Source organism: Pantherophis guttatus, chromosome 3 (assembly GCF_059756535.1).
Source record: "Pantherophis guttatus breed Tessera chromosome 3, ASM5975653v1, whole genome shotgun sequence".
Classification (NCBI taxonomy): Eukaryota; Metazoa; Chordata; class Lepidosauria; order Squamata; family Colubridae; genus Pantherophis; species Pantherophis guttatus.
In genome coordinates, this window is record NC_142065.1 from 111,035,994 (window position 1) to 111,059,234 (window position 23,241).

Here is a 23,241-nt window from a genome sequence, read left to right on the forward strand (position 1 = left end):
TCCACATTTAAAAAGGGGGAAGATTTAGGCCAGGCCAGCTTGATAAAATAGAAAGGTCTTAAGCGCGCGGCGGAAGGTGCGCAGATCCGGGATCCTACGTATCTCCGGGGGGAGCTCGTTCCAAATCGTAGGTGCCCCCACAGAGAAGGCTCTCCCCCTAGGGGCCGACAGCCGACATTGTTTGGCCGACGGCACCCGGAGGAGCCCCTCTCTATGGGAGCGTACTGGCCGGTGGGAGGCTATTGGTGGTAGCAGGCGGTCCCGTAAATAACCAGGTCCTAAGCCATGGAGCGCTTTGAAGGTGATAACCAGAACCTTGAAGCGCACTCGGAAGACCACCGGGAGCCAGTGCAGCTCGCGCTGGATTGAGCATGATCATCTTATGATGATATCTGAAAGTTATCAGATTGCCTTCTCCAATTATCTCAGAGAAGTTTTATATTCATTACCAAAAGATCCTAGAATTATGGTAACTACTACTTTAAACCTCTCTTTTTCTAATATTTTTGTACGTACACCTTTTATTGATGCTCTGACAATTTTTACAGATGGTTCACCAAAAAGAGGGGTGGTGGTCTGGCACGCTGACTCCCAATGGCATTCTAAATTCACATCACCTCAGACTTCTACTCAGCGGGCTGAATTAGCTGCTGTGATATTAGCCTTACAACTTCTCCCAATGCAACCCATTAATCTTGTAGTTGACACACAATATGTTTATTTAGCTATGCAATCTTTGCCATTTTCGTATTGTGCATTGTCATTAGATATAAATTTGCTAGCTTTGTTTTTGTCTCTTAAGCATCATTTGGAGAATCGACAATATCCCTTATATGTGGAGCATATTCGCAGTCATACTCCTTTTAACAATGCCCTTACTGAAGGTAACTGCATTGCAGATGAATCCCTTAAAGAAATTGCTTCTTTATTTTCTGATCAGGTGACAAGTCATTCATATTTTCATCAGAATGCAAAATCTTTGGCAAAACAGTTTCATATTCCTTTGGCACAGGCTCAGGATATTGTACAAGCATGTCCCTCCTGCCAACAGTCAGCCGTTCCCCAGTGGGGTCAACCCTAGGGGTACCTCTGCCAATCAAATTTGGCAAATGGATGTAACACAATTCTCCCCTTTCAAGCCATATGATAAATTGCATGTTATCATTGATACTCATTCTCATTTTCTTTGGGTTACTGCATCCCATCACAAGTGGGCTCAGGATGTCACCACTCATTGTTTAGCCACTATTTCAATCATGGGCCGCCCTGTTCAAATTAAAACTGACAATGGTCCTGCATATATGAGTAAATACTTTAGTCTTTTCTGTCAGCAATGGGAAATAACCTTAGTCCATGGCATCCCCTATAATTCTCAAGGACAAGCTATTGTGGAACATGCCCATCGAACCTTTAAGTCCTTTTTGGAGAGACAGCTGCAGCATGAGTCTGGTCCATACCATTTGCGAAAGATTCAACATTTACTATCTGTTGCTTTGTTTACTTGGAATTATTTAACTCTTGTAGATTCCTTTTCAGATGTTCCTGTTAATGTTCATTTTCGTGCAATAGAACCACTGACAAGACCACTAGTAAAGTATCGCCTTGCTCCTAATCCTGAGTGGCAGGGACCTGCTTGTCTAATTACTTGGGGATGTGGTTACGTGGCGGTTGAACTCCCCCAGACTCGCCAACCTTTGTGGATCCCTGGTCTGCACATTCGACCCTATCATGGCTTGGCATCAGGGTCTGCACAACCCAATTTCCAACTTCAAACTGACTCTCAAAACGGAGGTCCGTCTTCCAAAATATCAACGACCCTCGCCAATCACATGGGGGCAAGTGAAGACCACAACATACCAAGCTCAACAACAGTTGGCTCATGCTGACCTATCTCAGACTCCTGAAAATCTAGTTGCTGCTGTTTTTGCTATTATTACAGCTAATTCTGTCACAATTCTTTTTTGTATTCTCGTCTTCTTTTGGTTCTGTTACTGTTTTAAATGACACTCAGCCTATACAATTTAATCCTAATCTCTGGGTTCGTCATGCTCAATATATGTTTTTGGTTCACGGTACTAATGTCACCCTGTATTATGAGCCTCCTATGGCTTTTGGTCAAGTTGCTTTCATACCTGATTTAATATCTTCATCTTCCTTTATTGTTTCCCAATTGCAAACCATTCATTATTCTTGGTTGTTTTCTAAGCCACCAACGCAACTTAATTCTGTTTGTTGGCGTTATCTTTGTACTAATCAATATACTAGAGGCTTATGTTTTTGCTGTTATGCTCGCCATACTTGGCTTAACAATTGGAATGATTATGCTAAGGCTCAACGCATTTTATCGAAAGTAGGGAATTATAATTATTGTACTGACTATTATTGGCTCTGGGGAACCTTTAATTCTTCTTTGTATGGGCCTAATATTGTGCCTGAAATGTATCCTGATAATTTTCCTATTTTTAACGCTTCTGATATGACTGATACTGGATCCATTTGTGCTGGCTGGCAACTAAAGGACCCTAATATGTGGTTCTTTTTTGACAAATATGCAACCAACGTACACCCTCAGAACTATCAGTGTGCTGCTATTGGCTACTTTTCCCTACCTGTACAAATTGGCATTTCTTCATCTTCTTCACGACAACAACGTTCTCCATTAGGTCCTACATGTAATGATGAAGTTATCATTGATACACAACTGTCCTCTCTAAATACCTTTGGCCGTGCTGTGGCTGGAGCTATTACTGGAGTGATCACCTTAGGGGCTTACCCTGGAATAATAGCTCAAGAAAATAGACATTCTATCCTGGGCTTAACATGTCGCTTGGAGAAATCAATTAATGCCACTGCTGCATGATCTCCAACATGAAATTGAGGACCTGAATCAGGATGTGCTCCAGTAACGTTTTGCTATTGACTATTTGTTAGCACGACAAGGTGGTTTTTGTAAACTTGTTGGCCGTCGTGGATGTGCTGTTCATTTTCACTCTTTGAACAAAACCATTGAAGATGAACTTGCTAAACTCCAATCATATTTTCAGAATAATGTTCATGCTATTTCCTCTCCTTTTGACTGGTTGACCAATTGGCTTCCTGATTGGTCCTGGCTTAAGCAGTTGTTTTTTTATGGTGTGATTATTATTGTCATGTTAGTTGCTTGCTGTTGTTTCATTCAGTGTATTCCCTCATTAATTGCTATGTTTTGTCCTGCTGCTCTCTCTCTGCTTCCTCACCAAATGCGATATATACAAAAATCTTTGTTCCCTCAAAATCAAATAAAAAGAGAGGACATGTAGGAATCTGCAGTCTGCATATGTGCAGGAATTTTCTATCTTGGATGGCAAACCTCAGATAAGGAAGGTTACTTGCACGTAAGCACCAGGAAATGACATTAGAAGATAAAGACCCTAACTCTGTAAACAAGAGGAACAAGAGGAGAAGAAGTGGGATGTGTGTTAGATTTTAATTATAGCTAATTATTAGAAGTGCTTAAGCAAGCAGTAATGGATTAACCTATGATTTAAGTTACCTGGAAGATTCTGTGAGCCAATGATATGCTGCCAAGTACGCTGTAACTTGAAAGTAACAAACTATATAATGTCACTATGTAAGGCAATAAAGTTACCACATATAATCTTAACTTTTGTGTGTGTGGTCAGTCAACAAGATTTGAAATGCCAAATCCAACTGCTGCAACATCCCTGTAGTCACATGATCAAAATTTGCTTAGCAACTATCCTTATAAGTATAGAAGTGCTGCAATTCCCAGGCACACAGACCATGGGCTGGGAGGTGTCAAGCAGCTATGCCTAGCACCACCCATTCCCAAGAAGCCTTGCCTACTCCCTTCCTCCTGCTGCTGGAAGGCCTCCACTGATTAGGCGCCCTGGCAGGTGAAAACCCCTAACCCCTAACACATTAAAAGACCTTGGCCAGCTACTTCTCCACCATCACACTTGTGAACCCCACCACCACCACCATTGTGCCAGTTAATGAGTTTCAAATGAGTTAATTTTCAGATAATAGTTTAAATTAGAGAGAAATTAAATCATTTCTGTCTTTTCAACACAAGGTTTGAACACAGAAAATGTTAATTATATAACCTAAAAGTAATTGTTTTTAGGAACCATCCACAAAGCAAACTACTTGTTTTACAGTTGCCTTTTCAATAGATGTTTCAAGCCACATTTTGATTTTGTTTTATAAAATCAGAACTTAATATACTAATTCTGTATCTTTCTGAATGGAATTCCTTACCACAGAATCATTTTAAAAAACTGCAGTTTTCATAGACGTGATTCAAAACAGGGTTTGTGCCAACCCCTTAGTGATATCAACAAAAAGGGCCACCAATTTATACCATTTATACCACATGGAGCTAAATAAATGAAATTCAACTCTTTTACATTAAAAGTTTCTTCCATATTATAAAAACCAGATTGTTCCTTAGTTAGTCCATCTAGGAATGTGTTAGGAATTTGTGTTTAGCCACCAGATAATTCCTAATTTTTGGCAAGCCTCAGGATCTCAGAGATGGAGCATTGTTCTTGATTAGTACAATCCCCAAGATTCTATAAAAGTGAGAACATATCCTCAAAAATAAAAGGGCATATAAATATCCAAGCAGGAAGATAACTATAGTTCTTTGAAGTCAACCTAGAACCTAAAAAAAGGGACTTATGACCATTTTTCATACTTATGACCTTTCCAGCATCCCCATGAACATGTGATCAAAATTCAGATGTTTGGCAATTGGTTCATATTTATGACTGTTGCTGTGCAAATTCAATGGGAAAGCTAGATTCACTTAACAACTGGATTATTAATTTATCAACTGCAGTGATTCACTTAACAACTGAGGCAAGAAAGATCATAAAATGGAGCAAAATTCACTTAATAGAAATCTCATGTAATAGAAATTTTGGGCTCAATTGTGGTCGTAATTTGAGGACTACCTGTATCTTTTTCAGATATATATTACACAATTTAGCTAGGCCCAGTGACACAGGGACCTCCTGCCTCCTGTATTTATTTTATTTATAAATGTTTATATGTGGTATTTTCCCTTGTATGCGCTATTCATTTCTGTTCCTAAATGCACTTTATTTATATCTCAAGATTTGGCTGTAGAGATTTAATAAGGTATTTTCTCATAAAACTTCCCCATATGCAAATTACGCAGTTGCCTTATATTTCAAGATTGGCAACTATTTTATATCTTTTATTTATGTAATTTTGGAAGGAAAATACAAAGCAACGTTCTTTCTAGTTTTCCTAGACTTATTCTGAAAGCAGAACTCCTTTGTAGAATGGCTATGAATTTTCCAAACCTGCTGGCAACCATAACTATGTTTTTGAAATAGTTCAATTACTGCAAAAGCACCATGCAAAATAGGATATAAAAATAAAGATGCAAGAAGATATAATGTAATAAAATCATTGTAAAAATTAGCACTCAATAGTGCACCCTACCCCTTCATTTTTTTTCTAATTATTAACTACCGGAACTACAAAGATGTTTATACTTTGCTTTAAAATTTTACAATGGTTGCTTATATATATTTAATGTCGTTTTTTCAGGTTCATTTAAGGACCAACAAGTTTGCACTAGGGACTTATTGTGGAATGCGAATAAGTACAATTTTTGTAATTATTGTCCAAACATTTCAAAATACACTATCATTTAAAAGTCTTAAGAGTTAATCATTGTTGAATTTGAGAGTTGCTTTGGAAGAATATGTAACCTGAAAGACGGGCTATAATTCTAACAAAGAATAAAGCACTGAAAGATAAAAGGGTTTTTTAATAAGAAATTTTAAAAGTTGAACATACATATCAAATGCTACACTCTGGATTTAACACAGGAAAAGGTGGAGTTTGTACAAGAAAACAAATAAACCAAAATTTGTTTCAGACGAGATTTCCTGCAATCAGTTCACTATTATTCTTCTACGCTACTTTCTGGGAATGGATTGCTTATATCCAGTTCTGGCACTTTCAGCAGGTACATGTTTTTATGGAAAGCTCCCATCTCTTGGGCTGTCATGTTTACATTCCATACAGGGAAATCTGGAACTGCCTTTAACCAAAAGTCTTCCATGGGTTTTTTTCCAGTGAACCACCACTCCTAGGAAATGTGAAAAGTTGGACAATTGATCAGAAGGTGAGTAGAGGAAGCAAATAATTATATTTGTCTACATTGTTATTAGACAAAATAAGAATGGAAGGTTTTATGGTATTAAGGCAGGACGTAAAGTGAAATTTGGTTATAAGAGTGAAATAATACGGGGTCAGCGTGGAGGATCTCTGAAGGACCCCTGTGACTTGAGAAAGTTGCAGAGTTCAAAAAGTTCAACCGCAGAATTAACACACTTTCTACAGTTAGAGAGTTTAAGAAGTCAAACGCAGAGGTGCTATGTTAAAATGCAGAACTAACCCACATGGAGCTTCCTGTTCAGGCAATAATGGGAGGAGGGAGAGAGCCTAACACGTAGGAGGTTTATTTCACATTTCCTGTTTTTTGTTCTATAAAGATACGTGTCTTAAAGAAGGACTTTTGTTCAGAATATAAAACAGAATGCATGTCTGAACCTTTTGGCCAAAATAAAAAAGTTATTTCTGATCTCGAAACTCATCTCCGTTGATTTTCTGCAACATTTATGGTGACTGCCGGGAGATTTCGCTGTGGGCAGAAAAGACCAGCCGGTGCCCGGGCGAGGCCATCCTGCCCAACCTTCAAGGCGCCTCTGAGAGTTTTTTTCTCTGGAAGGAAGGAGATGGCCCCTCTGGGTACTCGATGGCTCCAACCGACCCAAGAACCAAAAACAAGATCAAAATAAGCTAATAGATAAATGCTGGCGGAGAAAGAAGAAAAAAAAAAAGAAGAAGAAGCCTGCAGACAAGTATAGTAAACCTACTCCTTGAAGAGTAGAAGAGGGAGCCTGATCAGCTCCCTGGGTCCGGGAAAATGTCTCTTCCTAACGGAATTGGCGTATCCTAATGAGACTCTAGAATTGTGTGGGTGGTTAAGCCATTGCAGTTCCCATTGATAACTGTGGAACGTCCTGCATCTTGGGTCAATGGCAGTGTCACCCATAGAAAATGGGTGGCAAATAGTAGTGAAACAGAACCCTGACTGACTTCACAAATGCCAAGTAGAAGTCATGCTAGTCTGTGTGGCTCGAGTGAGAGGAAATCCCAAATGTCAGGTCAGAAAGAGTCACCCTGAAAAGAAACCTATCTTAAAGACTGCAATCTATGAAGAAGAGAGACCATCCTGAAATGCCAGCTTGTGCAGCATTGCAAATACCAAGGGGACTGAGCCCCAGATACTCCAAAGCAGAAGCACTTCAGTGCATAGCTTACATCAATAGCCTCCACTCACTATGTGCCCATGCAAGTGAAAAAAAGAAAAGAAAATTTGTTGTTCCTTTTTTCCTATGAAAATCCCAAAAGCAAAACCCCAGGATTTTAGGAAATTGTGAAGCTGTGAAGTGTAGAAGGTGTCTGTAGTCTGTGTTGGGGGCAGCAGGTCCTCCCAGATTTCCGTTTATAAGAGGGGTCTGAGAATCAGTGGCAGAACTGATGTTGTGTAGCCCGGCTGAACCAAAGTATAAAACCCCACATAGAAAGGGGAAACATAGGAAGTTGCAGCTCATGTGTGGTAGATACCCCTTCAGCCTAAAGAAGAGAGAGGAAACAGATGTAGGAAAGGGGCCTTGCTGACGGATGACACAGGAAAACCAATTTGGCAAAATAAAGGTCCTTAAAAGAAAAGTGGGGTTCAAACTTGCTCATGAGAGCCCTGGCTAAGTGCAATGATATGTGAACAAAGGTCTCTATACATTTGGAACTTTAAAATTAAGCCAACACCTGCTGGGAGATCCAAGCTAGAAAGAGCTAGACAGAGCATCACCAGGGCAGAGACAATCCAGTGCTTGAGGAGATGGAACAATGGATGAAACCTTGAGTAAAAAGTGAGAAGTTCACTAAAACAATTAGAAAGAATCCCAAACTGCAAATAGATCTGACTAGTCCTTAAAAGAAAAATAATTAGAAGTTGAGAAGCCCCACCATACAGTAAGATGATTCAGATGTTGGGGCTGACCAAAAAAGATTTATGCTGTTATGTGTGGTAGGAGAAAAGAACTACTGCAGTGTTATAAAGATTCTGATAAATTACCATTCTTAAAAAGAGCCAGAGAACTCTGAAAGAACTAAGAAAAGAGAAGAAAATTGTTATTGTTCTTCCCACCTGGGGTTTAGCAGGTAATAAGAAAGAAAAGCCTGTCTAAATGGGAAGACTCAGATAATTGAATTGATTAATTTGATATGATTTCTGTAAAAAAATTAAGTGTTAAGATCTGTGCATTCCCTAATTCAACTAAAATTTAAGGCGGGAATGTCACTGCGTTTTTGTATTTACCAGATGAACTCATATTTTTGGACTGTCAAGACTTTCCGTAGCTTGCCAAGTCCTTATCTCTGATCTACTACGCATGTCCACATTCCTTCACTTTCCTTCCTAACTTTCTTTGTTCTCCTGCCAGGAGAGGTCCGGCCGCAGAGAGGTGGCCGGGATCTTTGCCAAAATGTAATTATTTAGATAGTGAGATGTTTTATTTTCTTTATAACAAATAAATGAGTTTTTCTTAGAAAAAATATCTTCGGGGTTTATTTTCTTGCAAAAGTATGCTTCAAGGGAAAAGTCTCGATCCACGTCTTTAAATCAAGGTGCGATTACCCAAAAGCAGAATGGGATTAATTAGCACTCTGACACCTGATAGCAGAGGATGGTTGATTTATGGCTTTTTCCTTGCTTGTTATTTTTGATGATAAACGCATAGGCAATTAGTTTTTAGTTACTGAGGTAAGTTAATTATTTTTGCAAATATGCCGAAAAAGAAGTAAAGCTAATACAGAATGCATTTTGCCGAAGATATCTCTGCTCTCTCTAATGAAGAAGCGAAAAGAATCTTATGAAGGCTTCAGGAGGAAGATAACGGAAGAGCTGCTTTTGAAGGTACTGTGCTGCGACCGAGGTCAGTGACGCCCCCTTCCAATTATGCATGCTCTCAAACAGTCTCCTCAGAAGCTTTTGTTTTTGAAACGCTTTGTGCAAGGCCAGAGTTTTCAAAAACGGCAAAGCATTTTTCCTCCCATGCAGAGAGAGAAATAATTCATTATTCTCCTCGCAGCTCCGATCTCTCCCTTCGTGAGCTAGCTATAAAAAGCTATAGTGATCTAATCAAAATTTTTGAACAGGAGCTATCCCAGGCAAAAATGGCTTTATCTATGCTTGAGCAAGATAAGAGAGAGTCTCGTGTTTTTAAAATCTCTGAAAACGCCATTTTGCCTTCTCCTTTGGAGCCAAAGACACACCCCCTGGTGGATTTTGTGTCAGGCAAATCAGAACAGAGAGCTGTGCACATGTCACATTTGTCACATGATCATTCCTATTCTCAAATTACAAATGCCACGTTGCAGAAAAATTACCTGAGCTGCCTAAAACTAAAGTTGCAGCACCATCTGCTGGCGAAAGTAATTCACTAGAGAAAGCTGAAATGCATTGCATCTTGAGAGAGCAATTACAATTGTTACAGAAGACTTTATCAGAGATGTCCTTAACTCACTCAGATATTCAGTCTGCAACAGGGTGGATAAAAATCAATGATTTTTTTAAAAAAATCAAAAAAATCAGATTTTTTTTATTTTAAGGATTTTTTTTATTTAAATCGGATTTTTTTGATTTTTATCAAATTTATTTTAATAAAAAACTTTTGGGGTAAAAATCTATCGTAAAATAGTTTTCTATTTAAGATACATAAATAATTTAGCTTATTCAGCATGGAATGGAGCTTAGTTATGTAGCATGAGGCTGTATATTCTGCAACACTGGGACTATCGGTGAGTCAACAGTGGGTCAAAGGAATAGCAGAGATAACAGTTGCTCTTTAAAAATTATGATTTAAATCGAGTTGATTTAAATCAAGCCTTTTTACTAGTGATTTAAATCATGATTTAAATTGTGATTTAAATCAACTCAATTTAAATCAAATCCACCCTGGTCTGCAATGCCACAAGTGTCTCCACAGGCTCAATTTTCAGCACCCCCTGGTGGTGCTGTTGTGCTTTTAGATGGAACACAACAATGCTTAATGCAGCAAAGGCAAATGACTGCGTCCCCAGCAGGTCATGTTAATATTGCAGCTCAAATGCAACAGCCTCAACCACAAATGCATGCACAAATGCCTCCAGTGGCACAACCAGGACCATTTGGTCCACAACAAGCACAGCAAATACCACAGCATACCAAATGCATGTTCCTCACCAGGCATTTTCTGTTGCTCCACTAACTGGTGAGTCAAAATTAAAAATGTCAGGACAGAATTATAAGGGCTGGGTCAGTGAGATTGGATTGTTACTTTGCAGAGAAGGTACTCACTGTATGGTTTTTAATCCTCCTGCTCAGCCATGGACTCCTGAAATAAGAGACTTAGAGACTAAAGCTTGCACAACATTATTGATGTCCATGGATACTGAACTGCAGGTTACCTTTCCGCCTGATGCAACAGCCCAACAAATTTGGGTCCAAATGGAAAATTGCTACAGGCCTGTTTCAATTGAATCTTCATGTTTGCTCATGTCTGAGTTCCATGGTTCGAGATTTAAACCTGGTGAACAAATTGGAGGACATTTGACCAAACTGAAAGGAATCAGAAGAGAATTGAGAGAAAGAGGCTATAATATTGATGATATTCAAATGATCAGCATTATTATTAACTCATTGAATTATGAATGGAAAGATGCCATTAGAAAGATTATCTAGTGCCTATTGCTCAACGCACAGTGGACAATGTATGCAGACTTTTAATTGAAGAAGAAGCACTCATGTTAGCCACTCCACATTTGAGAGGACCACCCGCATCAAGAGCTCCAGCTAGGTGCCCCTTCCGAGGAAGGATCTACGCTCCAAGGATGCCAAGATGCAACATCTGTAATTGTGTGGGATATGCCACCCGGGATTGTCCCCAACGAGTTCCAGCTCCCATCTCGTACCAGCCCAGAGGAACAGACTCCAGAGGCAGAGGCGGAGGACAAGGTCGTTGTGGTCCCAGGCATGATTCGCAAACTCCACTCGCCACATTGGCTTTAACCAATGATCCACAATCTCAACCAGAGTACAACAGACGACTCCTGTGGACTTTGGACAGTGGTGCAGCGTTGTATGTTACTTACAGAAAGAAACTTTTCACAAAGATTCACGAGCCTGAACCTGAATTACGTGAACTTTATTCTTTTTCAAATCATCCTTGTCAGGTCAAAGGAAAAGGAACTGTTTATGTTGAAGAGCTCGATGCATTCATTCCTGATGTTTATTATATACCAACAGCAACTAGTAATTTGCTTAGTCAGAGTCACTTGTCTAGAGCATTAAAGTTCCAGGTTCACCACCTTGAAAAAGCAAGTTACACAGTTAAAGATGGAGATATTGTTGCTGAAACCATGTTAATTGGTGGTGTTTGTTACTTAAAGCCAAAGCCTAAATCGCAAACACAGGCAAGTATACAAACTCCAAAAGAGGAGAGCACAGGCCCAGAGAGAGATGCTCCAGTGAGAGATCCTGTTGCTACTCCAAAGGCTCCTAAAGCCAACAAAATGAAAATAAGGAAACAGGTTGCTCAGAGCAAGCCTGAGGTTCCTCATAAAACTGTTAATGTTGAGAATTCACTAACTGGTAAACCTTTGCATTCCAGGTGTATCCATAAATGGCATAGAAGATTGGGGCATGCCAGTTTCCGTGTTCTTAGGAAGATGCCGGAGTTCGCAAAAGGTTTGGATCTAAAGGGGTGTAAGGTGTTTTTGGATTGTGCTGTCTGCAAAAAGGCCAAAGCAGCAGCCATTCCCAAATGCGCTACACGCCTGTCAACACGCATTTTTGATTTGGTTCACACTGACATAGTTGGTCCTTTTCCACCAACACTTGGTGGTAGAAAATATATATTTTTTTAAAAAAAATTGATTTATATGCCGCCCTTCTCCGGAGACTCAGGGCGGCTTACAATGCGTTAAGCAATAGCCTTCATACTTTTGCATATTTATACAAAGTCAGCTTATTGCCCCCACAAACTGGGTCCTTAATTTACCCATCTTAGAAAGGATGAAAGGCTGAGTCGATCTTGAGCCTGGTGAGAATTGAACTCGCAGTAATTGCAGGCAGCTGGATGTTAAATGCTGCCTTAGGAGGCATTAGCCTCCTACGCCACTCAGGCTCCTATATTTTCTAACAATTGTTGATAATTACTCTAGATATGGATATGGATATCCTATGAAAGAAAAATCTGAGACTTTTCAGATCTTTAAAGACTTTGCTGCTCTTGTTTCTACCCAACACCAAGTTCGCATCGCCAGAATTCAGAGTGATCGTGGTGCTGAATTCATGTCTCAGCATTTCCAGGACTGGATGCGTAAGAATGGAATTCTTCATCAGACATTGGCTCCTTACACACCGGCTCACAACGGGGTCACAGAGAGACGACAAGGGGTCCTGCAAACCATGATGCGTTGTCTCCTAGAAGACACTAACCTTAGTATGCCATACTGGGGTGAAGCTATCAAATATGCAAATTACATTGTCAACCGTACTTGGAGCAGTGTAATAAATCAGTCTCCTTTCTTCATGTTGTATGGGTACAAGCCCGACCTCAAAAACATCCATATTTTTGGTTCATATGCTATGGTGAACATTCCCTTAGCTCAAAGAAGAAAAGGAGGTCCAGCAGCAAAGAGACTGAGATTTATGGGTATTGATGATAACTCAAAATGGAGCAAATTTATTGACTCTAAACATGTAATTGTGATTTCCCAATCTGCTAATTTTGAGGAAGATGTTGACTGGTCCAAGATTCATTCCAATGATCCTGGAGTTTATTTTCCTAGAGATGATACTGCTGATGCTGCGCAGATTGATAATCAAGATTCCACTGGTTCTTCTCAACCTGATGTTCCGTCTTCGCAAGCCGCGGATGCTGACACTAGCAACGAATGTGAGGACGAGGACGAAGCAGAAGACTGGACTGTTGTTCCGAGACTTCCAAGAGGGCCACAAAGGGAATCCCTCCACAACGATATTCTTGGCAACTGACAAAAGCACCCTTGCCTTTGATTTGCAATGTTACACTTCCACCTGATAATTTCACGCAAATCAAACATCTTTCTGATTCAGAGCAAGACAAATGGTATGAGGCAATGCAGGTTGAAATGGACAGTCTAAAGAAACTTAAAGTGTTTACACCTGCAAAACCTCCAGCAAATAAAAAGGTCATTGGCACTCGATGGGTCTACAGAATCAAAAAGAAGCCAAATGGTGAGTCACTGTACAAGGCCAGACTTGTAGCTCAGGGTTTCGCTCAACGTTATCCTGAGGCCTACACAAATACCTACTCACCGACAGTCAGAACTGAGAGTGTAAAAATTGCTTTAGCAACTGCAACTATTCTTGGTTTAGAAGTTTTCCAGTTCGATGTTGACACGGCTTATCTACATGCAGACTTAGATGAAGAGATCTATGTGAGAGGTCCTCCAGGGTTCCGACAGCAAGAAGGGGATACCTGGTTTCTAAACAAGAGTCTTTATGGTCTGAAACAGTCTGGTTTAATGTGGTACTTATGTCTTACTGACAAACTAAATTCAATGGGCTTTATTAAGTCCGAAACTGATGAGTGCGTGTTCACAAAAAGATCTAACAATGCATATGAGATAATTCTTGTTTATGTTGATGATATTGTTTATATTGGTCCAAATAAGCAAATGAGTGAAATTTTTGCCAAAGCTTTGCAGAGATACTTCACATTGAAATCATTGGGTCACATTAGCACTTATTTAGGTGTTCAGATTGACAAAACACAGAAGGGGTTTAGTCTTTCACAAGAGGATAAAATTGAATAAATTTTGCATCATTGCAACATGAAGGATGCTAACACAACAAAGACACCCATGCAAACAGATTTTCACAACTTGACACATGAAGCAAGTCCTGAGTTCGAGGATCAAACACTTTATCATTCAGTTATTGGGTCACTATTGTACATTAGTAGTTGGACCAGACCTGACATTGCACTTAGTGTTGATCTCTTGTCTCGACATGTAGGTAAGGCAAAACAGTTTCATTGGTCATATGTTAAGAAATTATTGAAATACCTAAAGCACACTAAACATATGAAATTATTGTTAGAACCAATACATACTGATTATGCAGAATTATGTTGTTATGCAGATTCTGATTGGGCGAGTGATAAGAAATCACGTAAAAGTACTTCAGGTTATATGATGTTCTTAAATGGATGTCCTGTTTATTGGCAAGTGTGTAAACAGAATTTTGTTTCTTGTTCATCTACTGAAGCTGAATATGCTTGTGTTTCAGATGCATGTAATTCTCTAACATGGTTTGATGCTTTGGTCACAGATATCTGGACACGTCCAATCCGACTGATCACAGTGATGGAAGACAATGAATCGGTGGTTTATATTTCTGAATCACATTTCACAGGTTCTAGGTCCAGACACACTGACATCCGTTATCAAAACATAAAACAATTAGTGAAAAAAGGTTTTGTTAAATTGCAGTATGTATCTACACATGATCAGATTGCAGACATGCTCAACAAACCGCTTCCAGCAGCTCAACATGAGTATCTGTGTAAGAAGATGTGCCTTATTTGATGATGTACCTGATATTCGCTCAACTGGCAAAAGAAGGGGTTGTCACTGCGTTTTTGTATTTACCAGAAGAACTCATATTTTTGGACTGTCAGACTTTCCGTAGCTTGCCAAGTCCTTATCTCTGATCCACTACGCATGTCCGCATTCCTTCACTTTCCTTCCTAACTTTCTTTGTTCTCCTGCCAGGAGAGGTCCAGTCGCAGAGAGGTGGCCGGATCTTTGCCAAAATGTAATTATTTAGATAGTGAGATGTTTTATTTTCTTTATAACAAATAAATGAGTTTTTCTTAGAAAAAATATCTTCAGAGTTTATTTTCTTGCAAAAGTATGCTTCAAGGGAAAAGTCTCGATCCACGTCTTTAAATCAAGGTGCGATTACCCAAAAGCAGAATGGGATTAATTAGCACTCTGGCAAGGAATGACTAGTGTGTATGTCTAAAGTTTTGTGTACCTTCAAAGTAACTGCAACTGCCTGATCTCTAGAGATATGAATTTAAATTGTTAAAAAAGAATTGGAGGTATTGAAAGGAAGAAAAATATCTCATCCAGTTTGGTTTGGCCACCCAGACAGGATGAAGAACAAAATTCAACTTTCCTTCTTCTCTATGTTTCAAGATAAACTCGAGTTTATAAGTAAAAGTTATAAGTAAAAGTTTATAAGTAAAAGTTCATAAGTAAAAATTTATAAGTAAAAGTTTTAAGTTCACTAGCTACAATACTGATGTGTAGTTGCTATCCTTCAAACTCCCTTTCTTCTACTTCTGCAATGCCTTTCCTCACCCACAAAGGAGGGGGACCTCATTCTCATGTCTTTTAGCCCTGCAAGGTTGACTTAGATCTGTAAAAGCAGAACTAGAGAGATTGAGGAATCAACTTTTATTCAGTCATGAAGAATTATCAAAAGTGAAAGATGATTTACAAATAGGACACAAAATAAATATTGAAAATCTTAAAGATAATATGATTATGCAAGCTAAATAGCAATTAGATGATTTGCAAAATGAAATGAACAAGAAAAATTAGAAGCTATGCAATTTGAAAATGATAGCTTAATTAAAAGTAATAATAATAATAATAAAATCAGAATCAACCTACATTAGAAATAGCAAGACTAAAAGATTTACCTACAGTAATTACTATCTCTGAAGAAATGATGCTTCTGGTAAATAACCTCAAGGAAGAGATAGAAATTCTTAGACAAATTAATAGCTGAAAAATGAAAAACTTGTACAACAAGACATCAGACAAACAGAAGAGAAAACAAAAAACTCCTTTCACGTGCTGAAATAAATTTTAATCATAATTACCAAGAACTCCAAGAAAATTATACTTCTCTTTTAAAAAGTAAAAATTGGATTAGAAGAAAGCAAGGGCAAGAATAAAACTAAACTCCAGACTAGCCTCAGAACACTGTGCTTGTATTGTTCTTGCCTACCTTCCTATAAACAATAAACTAATTTTGCTCTCAAGCAAGAAAAAAGGAAGCTCTACCTTCCAACAATCCTCAAAGGGAAAGGCTTCTTTTTTCCTTCCAACAAGTCATTATAAAGACCCACAATCCTACCTGGCAGAACTTGGAACAATTGATGACCACACACCTTAATGGTGAAGAAAGAGAGAGATTAAGTAGTGCCATTGGTAAGATTTAAAACCCACAGATGGGAGAAACCTCCAGGCTATAATAGACTAACAGTGCCAAGAAGGAACCCTCCCTTTCTTCTCTTGGAGCATTGCTGGACATTCTGTTTGAGTGAAAATGCATCTCTTCTCTGTGCACAACTTATAAAAAAAGACTTTGTTTGCATCTAATTGAGACCTTTGCTTAGCCACAAAAGTGACAAAACTTGCTTTCCTTCTCCTTGTATCCTAAATTCCTTTTGAATTAATTGAGTGAAAGTATTCTGCTCAGCAGTAGAGGGACAGAAAGAGGAAAGACAGTTCTTGTGTCGGCTAAGAAGATTGCCCTGCCATAAAGGGGCCCAGGGCAGCATGTTTGAATCATCTTTGCAAGGTTTGTGCGTATGTTGTTTTAGACAAGTTGCTTCTCAGCCTAGTGAGCTCAATCTGCATTTGAAGAAAAACTGCAAAGGTGTTCTGTAAAGAAGGGAAGCCATAGGCCTGGCTGCAGTAGATGAGAGGCCTGAAGACTGAAGGAGATCAGGGTTCAGTCAAGCCCTCCCCTGAATCCTTGGTCCGAATGAAAATAGGAGGAATAATGTAGCCTTCTTAGTAGACGCAGGGGCATCTAAATCTGTAATTACAAAGCTGCTGGCTCCCTTTTCTAATGATGTAATAAATATCCAAGGGGTTAATGGCTTCATAAATGTCGCCCCATGCTGAAAAACCCTGAAATGTTCCTTAGATGGAAGGAATATAGATATGCCTGTGTGTCCAGTTTCCCTCCTGGTCGTGGTGGTGAGAAATATGGCTCAAGAGGGTCAAATCCCCATACCTGGCAGGAGTTTGAAGTACCAAAGTTGAAGATAACCCACCAGGATATGCTGCACCCCATGCTGAAATCTCTAGCAGTGCCTGTTCGTCTTAAGCAGAAAAGCTATTCACGCCACATCACAAAGGCAATACAAAGAGACAGTCAGAAACTGTTTCCTTTGAATGGGAAGACCCAGTAACAGGTCGGAAAAGGCAGTATGCTTGGACCAGGCTTCCCCAAGGATTTAAAAATTCACCTACCTGTTTGGCGAAGCCTTAGCCTCAGATCTAGAAGATTTCCAGCCTTACGAAGATGGAGATGTACTATTCCAATATGTAAATGATGTATTAATAACTGGGCAAACGAAGGAAACGTGTTGGGACAATACCAACCAACTGCTTCATCTGTTAATGAACAAGGGATATCGTGCCTCAAGGCAGAAAGCCCAGTTGGTGAAGCCCCAGGTTAAATACCTAGGTTACATTGTAAGCTAAATGATCCCTAAAAGTGATACTGCCATTCAAGTGGAGGAAGGGGGGACTTGGATTCGATTTACTAGCATGGCCTGTGTCATCAGATATTTTACAACCTATATCCTGGCGCCAAGGAAGCCTGAGATTCCCTTTACCTGCAGGAATTTATAAGATAGCCATGTGGGTTGTCTCACTTTAAAGGGTAGTGGTGGGAATGCATGTTTGTTCAGGTTCTCAAAGGAAATAGTAAAGAAAACATCTTCACACTTGTGTACTGGCTGAAATCTGCATTCTGACTTAAAGGGAGGGGTCTCTACCACTTTAATCCTACTGCTTTGCCTAAGGGCGTTCAGATTGTGCTTTAGCTGGATGGTTTTCACTTCTGCTTAATAAAAGAATCCTTTTGAACAACTACGTTTCAAGAGTTCGTACTTTCTTAAGTTGGAAGGAGAGGCGATTCTTACAGAGATCAATTGGACATGAATGGAAAGAAGCAGTTTGTCGAATTGTAGAACCAACCAATAGAAAAGAGTTACGGGGATTCTTGGGAGAAGCAAGCTATTGTAGAATATGGATTCCAAACTTTGCTTTGCTGGCTAAATCACTTTATGAAGTTATAAAGGGGGGAGAAAAAGCACCCTTTGTCTGGGATCTGGAGCAAAAATGGGCATTTGAAACCTTAAAATCAAAACTATTATAGGCCCCTGTCATGGGACTCCCTAACTTAGAGAAGCCTTTTATACAAAGAACAATACTGCCCTCGGAGTCCTAACACAACAAAGAGAAAGTTGGCAACAGCCGATCGCTTATCTATCAAAGCAGCTTGACGGTGTAGCAAAGGGCTGGCCACATTGCTTAAAAATATTAGCCGCTATTGCTCTTTTAATAAAGGAAGCTAATAAATTAACTTTTGGGCAGCCAACTACCATTTACACCAGCCATGCGATTCAAGGAGTTTTAGAGACAAAGGGCCATTTATGGCTGACAAACCCCAGAAATTACAAGCATCAAACTCTCCTCACTCAGAAATCACGAGTGATCCTGAAACAAACAAATGCTTTAACCCAGCTACTCTTTGCAAGCATCAGGTCCTGAAACTGAAACAACGTATGCAGGTCAACACAACAATCAGAGTGGAGCAGACCTTCCCAAGCCTGACTGACCAGCCTTACCAGGACTATAAGAGAAAAGGTGACAAAGGTATGCCTTGAAAATCACCTTAAGTGAGTAAATGCATTACCACTATTACTTTGATCTGTGTGATGTTCTCCACATAAAGGAATTAGATTATCTCCTTTTGAAATACTTGAAAATCATATAGGAGACCTAAGCCAGATAGGAACTAAGTGGGTGAATCAGATGGTGGGAGAATTAAATAGCAAATACAAGAAATCCAACAATATTGTGTGTCCCTTAGCCCACCATTTTTGACCACCTCTAGTTATAACATTCAAATAGTAGTAAGAAATAAATGGGAAAACATGATTGTAAAAATGAAATGAATAATAATTGGAGTAATTGTCTTTGTATTTTGAAATCTAGACAATGATAAGTTTTCCTTTTTAATCTTTTTCTAGAAATATGAATAAGTATAAACTGTGACAATTGAAATACTTTAATGGTATATGGTGGTGAAAGTAAAAAGGATTAAGCTGTAACTTGGATACCAGCTAGAAAAATTCTAAATTTAATTAGAGAAATTGTAACGATTGAAATATTCTAAAATTTATATTGTGATAAAAGTAGAAATTATTAAATTGTGATTGGAGGATTGTATGGGTAAAACACTGGAAAGGAAAAAGTTTAATGCCTAGGTGGAAGGGCCCATATACTGTGGTCATGTGTTCCCATTTGCAGTAAAAATGTTGGAATCCAAGTCTTAGATTCACTGGACTCGAGTTAAGTCCATAGTTTAGGAATATCGGGAGGCAGACCAGGACCAGGCCTGACCCCTAGTAGTATGCTTGAAGAAGCGCCCCCTATAAGTGTCCTACTGGCAATGGGCAGGCAACATACGGGGCAGAAGAGGCCTTACTGGTGTCACACTGGAATCTGACCCTTTACGTACGGCTGAAGATTTGGAATGGGAAGTCAAACATATATAGCCATAGGTACACTATCTCTTATTTTAATAAGCGTACTTGCTGTTAGTGTGATCAGTTTGATTTGCTGTATATAGTATTCTGGAATCACCTCTTCCTCAAAAAGACAGGTGCTGAATCCAAAATCATTGACTGTGACAGAGAGCAGTACGAAACTCCTGTAGATATTTATGTTGAAGAAGTCAGGGAGTGGGGTCTCTGTGGGGCTGCTCTAGCTCTAGGAATGTGGATATTGTATTAATAAATAAGGGGTGGTTCTGTGGGATACCTAAAACTAATATTGCCTTTTCCCAAGTCACATAGAACCCTAACCTTCTTCCTGATGTGGTGATTTTGTAGATTAAGGGAATTGTGATTGGATAGGTTCTGTGTAGAGGACAATTATGAGTTTTCTGTGGCTTTGGCTATTATTGGCAAAGGGCCTAATGAGTAATAACACACTGAATAGTAGTTCCCAATGTTGTGAGAATGCCCGAGTGACCCCCCTTGCTCTTAAGGAAGAATCTGGGGAACTTGAAAACCCCAAAGTACAAGGCAAGAACAGGTCACAAGGTGTGAACTCTTTGGACCAGGTCCACTCCCGCCAACGACATATCATCAATAGGTGGGGTTGGTACCCTGTGTAAGGATCGCCTCTCCTTCCAACTTAAGAAAGTACGAACTCTTGAAACGTAGTTGTTCAAAAGGATTCTTTTATTAAGCAGAAGTGAAAACCATCCAGTTAAAGCACAATCTGAATGCCCTTAGGCAAAGCAGTAGGATTAAAGTGGTAGAGACCCCTCCCTTTAGGTCAGAATGCGGATTTCAGCCAATACACAAGTGTGAAGATGTTTTCTTTACTATTTCCTTTGAGAACCTGAACACACATGCATTCCCACCACTTCCCTTTAAAGTGAGACAACCCACATGGCTATCATATAAATTCCTGCAGGTAAAGGGAATCTCAGGCTTCCTTGGCGCCAGGATATAGGTTGCAAAATATCTGATGACACAGGCCATCCAAGTCCCCCCTTCCTTCACTTGAATGGCAGTATCACTTTTAGGGATCTGACATGCTACCCTCCTTAGAAAACAAAAGGGTCCACCTGTAAAAAAAAACCAAAAACAAATATACACAAGATTTCAAGATTTCATGATAGTAGATCAACAAGGTTTGTTAGGGTATTGGGAGTGAAATTTTCTCAGTAAGATTGGAGCCCTAACGTGGTGTTTAGCGACCCATTCATTGTGTGCTGATGGTAAATGTTTCCAAGCAACTAAGTATTGGACTTTCCCTCTGTGGATCCTAGAATCAAGGATTTCCTTGATTTCAAAGTGTTGTTCACCTTCAATCATGATGGGAACAGATGGTGTAGATGCAGGTGGTCTGAGGGATGAGGTTACTTCTCGTTTGAGTAAACTGATATGGAATACTGGGTGGATCTGCCTGAGTGTCTTTGGAAGAAGTAGTTCAACTGCTACTGGATTTATGATTCTAGTGATGGGGAAAGGTCCAACGAACTTTGACCCTAGTTTCTTTGATGGTTGTAATGATTTCAAGAATTTTGTAGATAAGTATACTCTGTCTCCAATATGAAAAGGTTTGGGTTCCATCCTTTTCTTGTCAGCTTGAATCTTAAAAGCTTCTCTAGCTTCCTGTAAGGCTAATCTAACCACTGGCCATGTGTTTCGCAAATTATCCATCCACTCCTTAAGTGAGGGGATGGTGGGTTCTTCTGTGGGTAGTTCACGCATGGGGCTGAAATCCTGGCCTGTTGCTACTCTAAAAGGGGTAAAACCAGTGCTTGAATGTACAGCATTATTAAACGCAACTTCAGCAAAAGGCAAAAGTTCGGTCCAGTTATCCTGTTGAAAATTAATGAAACATCTTAAATATTGTTCTAGTACCGAGTTCAAAATTTCAGAATTGCCATTAGTACACGGATGAAAAGAGGTGCTCAACCCCTGGCCAGTACCAAGTAAGCCCAAAAACGCCCTCCAAAAGTTGGAGGTGAATTGAGCCCCTCTGTCGGATATGATCCTTTGTGGAGCACCATGAAGTTGATAAATGTGTATTAGGAATAATTTGGCTAAACTTTTAGCAGTTGGGATCTTTTGGCAGGGTATAAAATGTGCCTGTTTTGAAAATAGGTCTGTCACAACCCAAATAACAGTATTTCCCTCACTGTTTGGCAATTCCACGATGAAATCCATAGCAATCTCTCTCCAAGGCGCTGCAGGTTCAGCTACCTTCTGCAATAGACCTGGGGATTTCCCCTGGCGTCTTTTTGCTGCTGCACAAATGGGGCAGCTAGCTACATAGCTTTCTATGCCCTTTTTTAGTGATGGCCACCAAAATTGTCTTTTAATCAGGTGTAAAGTTTTCACAAACCCAAAATGTCCAGCTAATTTGGAGTCATGACACCGTACCATTAAGCATAGTCTTTGGCTTGCAGGGACATACAACTTCCCCCCCACCCAAGCCAAGTCTTCTTTCATCAGACAGCTGGATTTGTTGTTCAAAAACCATTCATCAGTGGCCAATGCTTGTTTAAAATTTTGGGTGATGTCATTGTCTGTCACTGTTTCTTGTTTTTCCTGGGATCTGGTGACTACTTTAGCGGCTAGTTGACTGTTTTGTACTATAGGTTTGATTACGTCTGACCTTGCACGAATGTATTGCGGTTTTTTGGATAGCGCATCCGCCAGAAAGTTTTCCCCCCCCGGGAGGTATTTTAGAGTAAAATCAAACCGTTTAAAGTACTGAGCCCATCGTACTTGTTTTGGGTAGAGTTTCCTTGGGGTCTTTAGGGCTTCTAGATTTTTATGATCAGTCCAGACTTCAAAAGGGGTCTTACTGCCTTCTAGGAAGTGCCGCCAGGTTAACAATGCCCAACGAACTGCATATGCCTCTTTCTCCCAAATAGCCCACCTTTGCTCAGTCTCATTCAACTTTTTGGATGTGTAAGCGCAGGGTTGTAGTTGGTCTTGCTCATTCTTCTGAAGCAGGACCGCTCCTATTGCCACATCGCTGGCATCTGCTTGTATGACAAATGGTTTCTCCATGTCCGGGTGTTTTAGAATTGGTTCTGCTGAGAACAGCCGTTTAAGTTTTTCAAATGCTGCCTGGCATTCCATAGTCCAGTTCAATGGTTGCTTTGGTTTAGGGTTGTCCTCCCCCTTTGTTTTTAAGAGCTTGGTGATGGGGAGAGCAATCTGAGCGAATGCAGGGATAAACTGGCGGTAAAAGTTAGCAAACCCCAGGAAGCTCTGTAACTGTTTACGTGTGTGTGGAGGGTCCCAATCAAGTACAGCCTGCACTTTTAGAGGATCCATCTCAACCCCCTGGTATGAAATGCGGTATCCCAAATAGTCAATTTTCTCTTGATGGAATTCACATTTGGAAAGTTTGGCATAAAGTTTGGCAGCACGGAGTTTGTTTAAAACTGCCCTGACTAGTTTTACATGTTCTGCTTTGGTCTCGGTATAGATTAAAATGTCGTCCAAATAGACCAGAACCCCCTTATATAAA

At 39.7% G+C, this 23,241-nt stretch overlaps 3 protein-coding genes, 1 long non-coding RNA gene and 1 pseudogene across 15 annotated transcripts in view; 3 read left to right on the plus strand and 2 right to left on the minus strand.

Annotated features, from left to right (window-relative positions):
* The window catches only part of LOC117661076 (flavin-containing monooxygenase 5-like), a 105,664-nt gene that overhangs the window by 76,618 nt on the left and 5,805 nt on the right, over positions 1-23,241 (minus strand). The window contains exon 1 of one of the 4 annotated variants that reach the window (XM_060690178.2): positions 17,416-17,769. The exons of 2 other annotated variants lie outside the window; for them this stretch is intronic. Coding sequence is in view for 1 of the 2 variants with exons in the window: in XM_087891156.1 (XP_087747282.1) it covers positions 16,289-16,360 (72 nt within the window). In the remaining variant the exon portion in view is untranslated. Of the gene's footprint in view, positions 1-16,288; positions 16,380-17,415; positions 17,770-23,241 lie in introns of those variants that run through there. One more of the 4 variants, XM_087891156.1, reaches the window with a different exon arrangement.
* LOC148114756 (uncharacterized) lies at positions 755-3,446 on the plus strand (annotated as a pseudogene). The gene has a single exon (XR_015733516.1). The product of XR_015733516.1 is annotated as an uncharacterized LOC148114756 (transcript).
* Positions 5,787-23,241, minus strand: part of LOC117661240 (adenylate cyclase type 10) — a 96,212-nt gene continuing 78,757 nt past the window's right edge. For all 3 annotated transcript variants that reach the window (XM_087891153.1, XM_087891154.1, XM_087891152.1), the window contains one exon: positions 5,787-6,130. The gene's annotated coding sequence lies outside the window, so the exon portion shown is untranslated. The remainder of the gene's footprint in view (positions 6,131-23,241) is intronic.
* LOC117661243 (uncharacterized) lies at positions 5,848-12,393 on the plus strand. The gene is made up of 4 exons (XR_015733517.1): positions 5,848-6,007; positions 6,118-6,166; positions 8,942-9,044; positions 10,475-12,393. It is a non-coding gene; the product is annotated as an uncharacterized LOC117661243 (long non-coding RNA).
* Positions 18,631-23,241, plus strand: part of LOC148114757 (uncharacterized) — a 167,609-nt gene continuing 162,998 nt past the window's right edge. For 4 of the 6 annotated variants that reach the window (XM_087891169.1, XM_087891163.1, XM_087891164.1 and 1 more), the window contains exon 1: positions 18,631-18,828. The gene's annotated coding sequence lies outside the window, so the exon portion shown is untranslated. The remainder of the gene's footprint in view (positions 18,829-23,241) is intronic. The other 2 variants (XM_087891168.1, XM_087891162.1) reach the window with 1 other exon arrangement.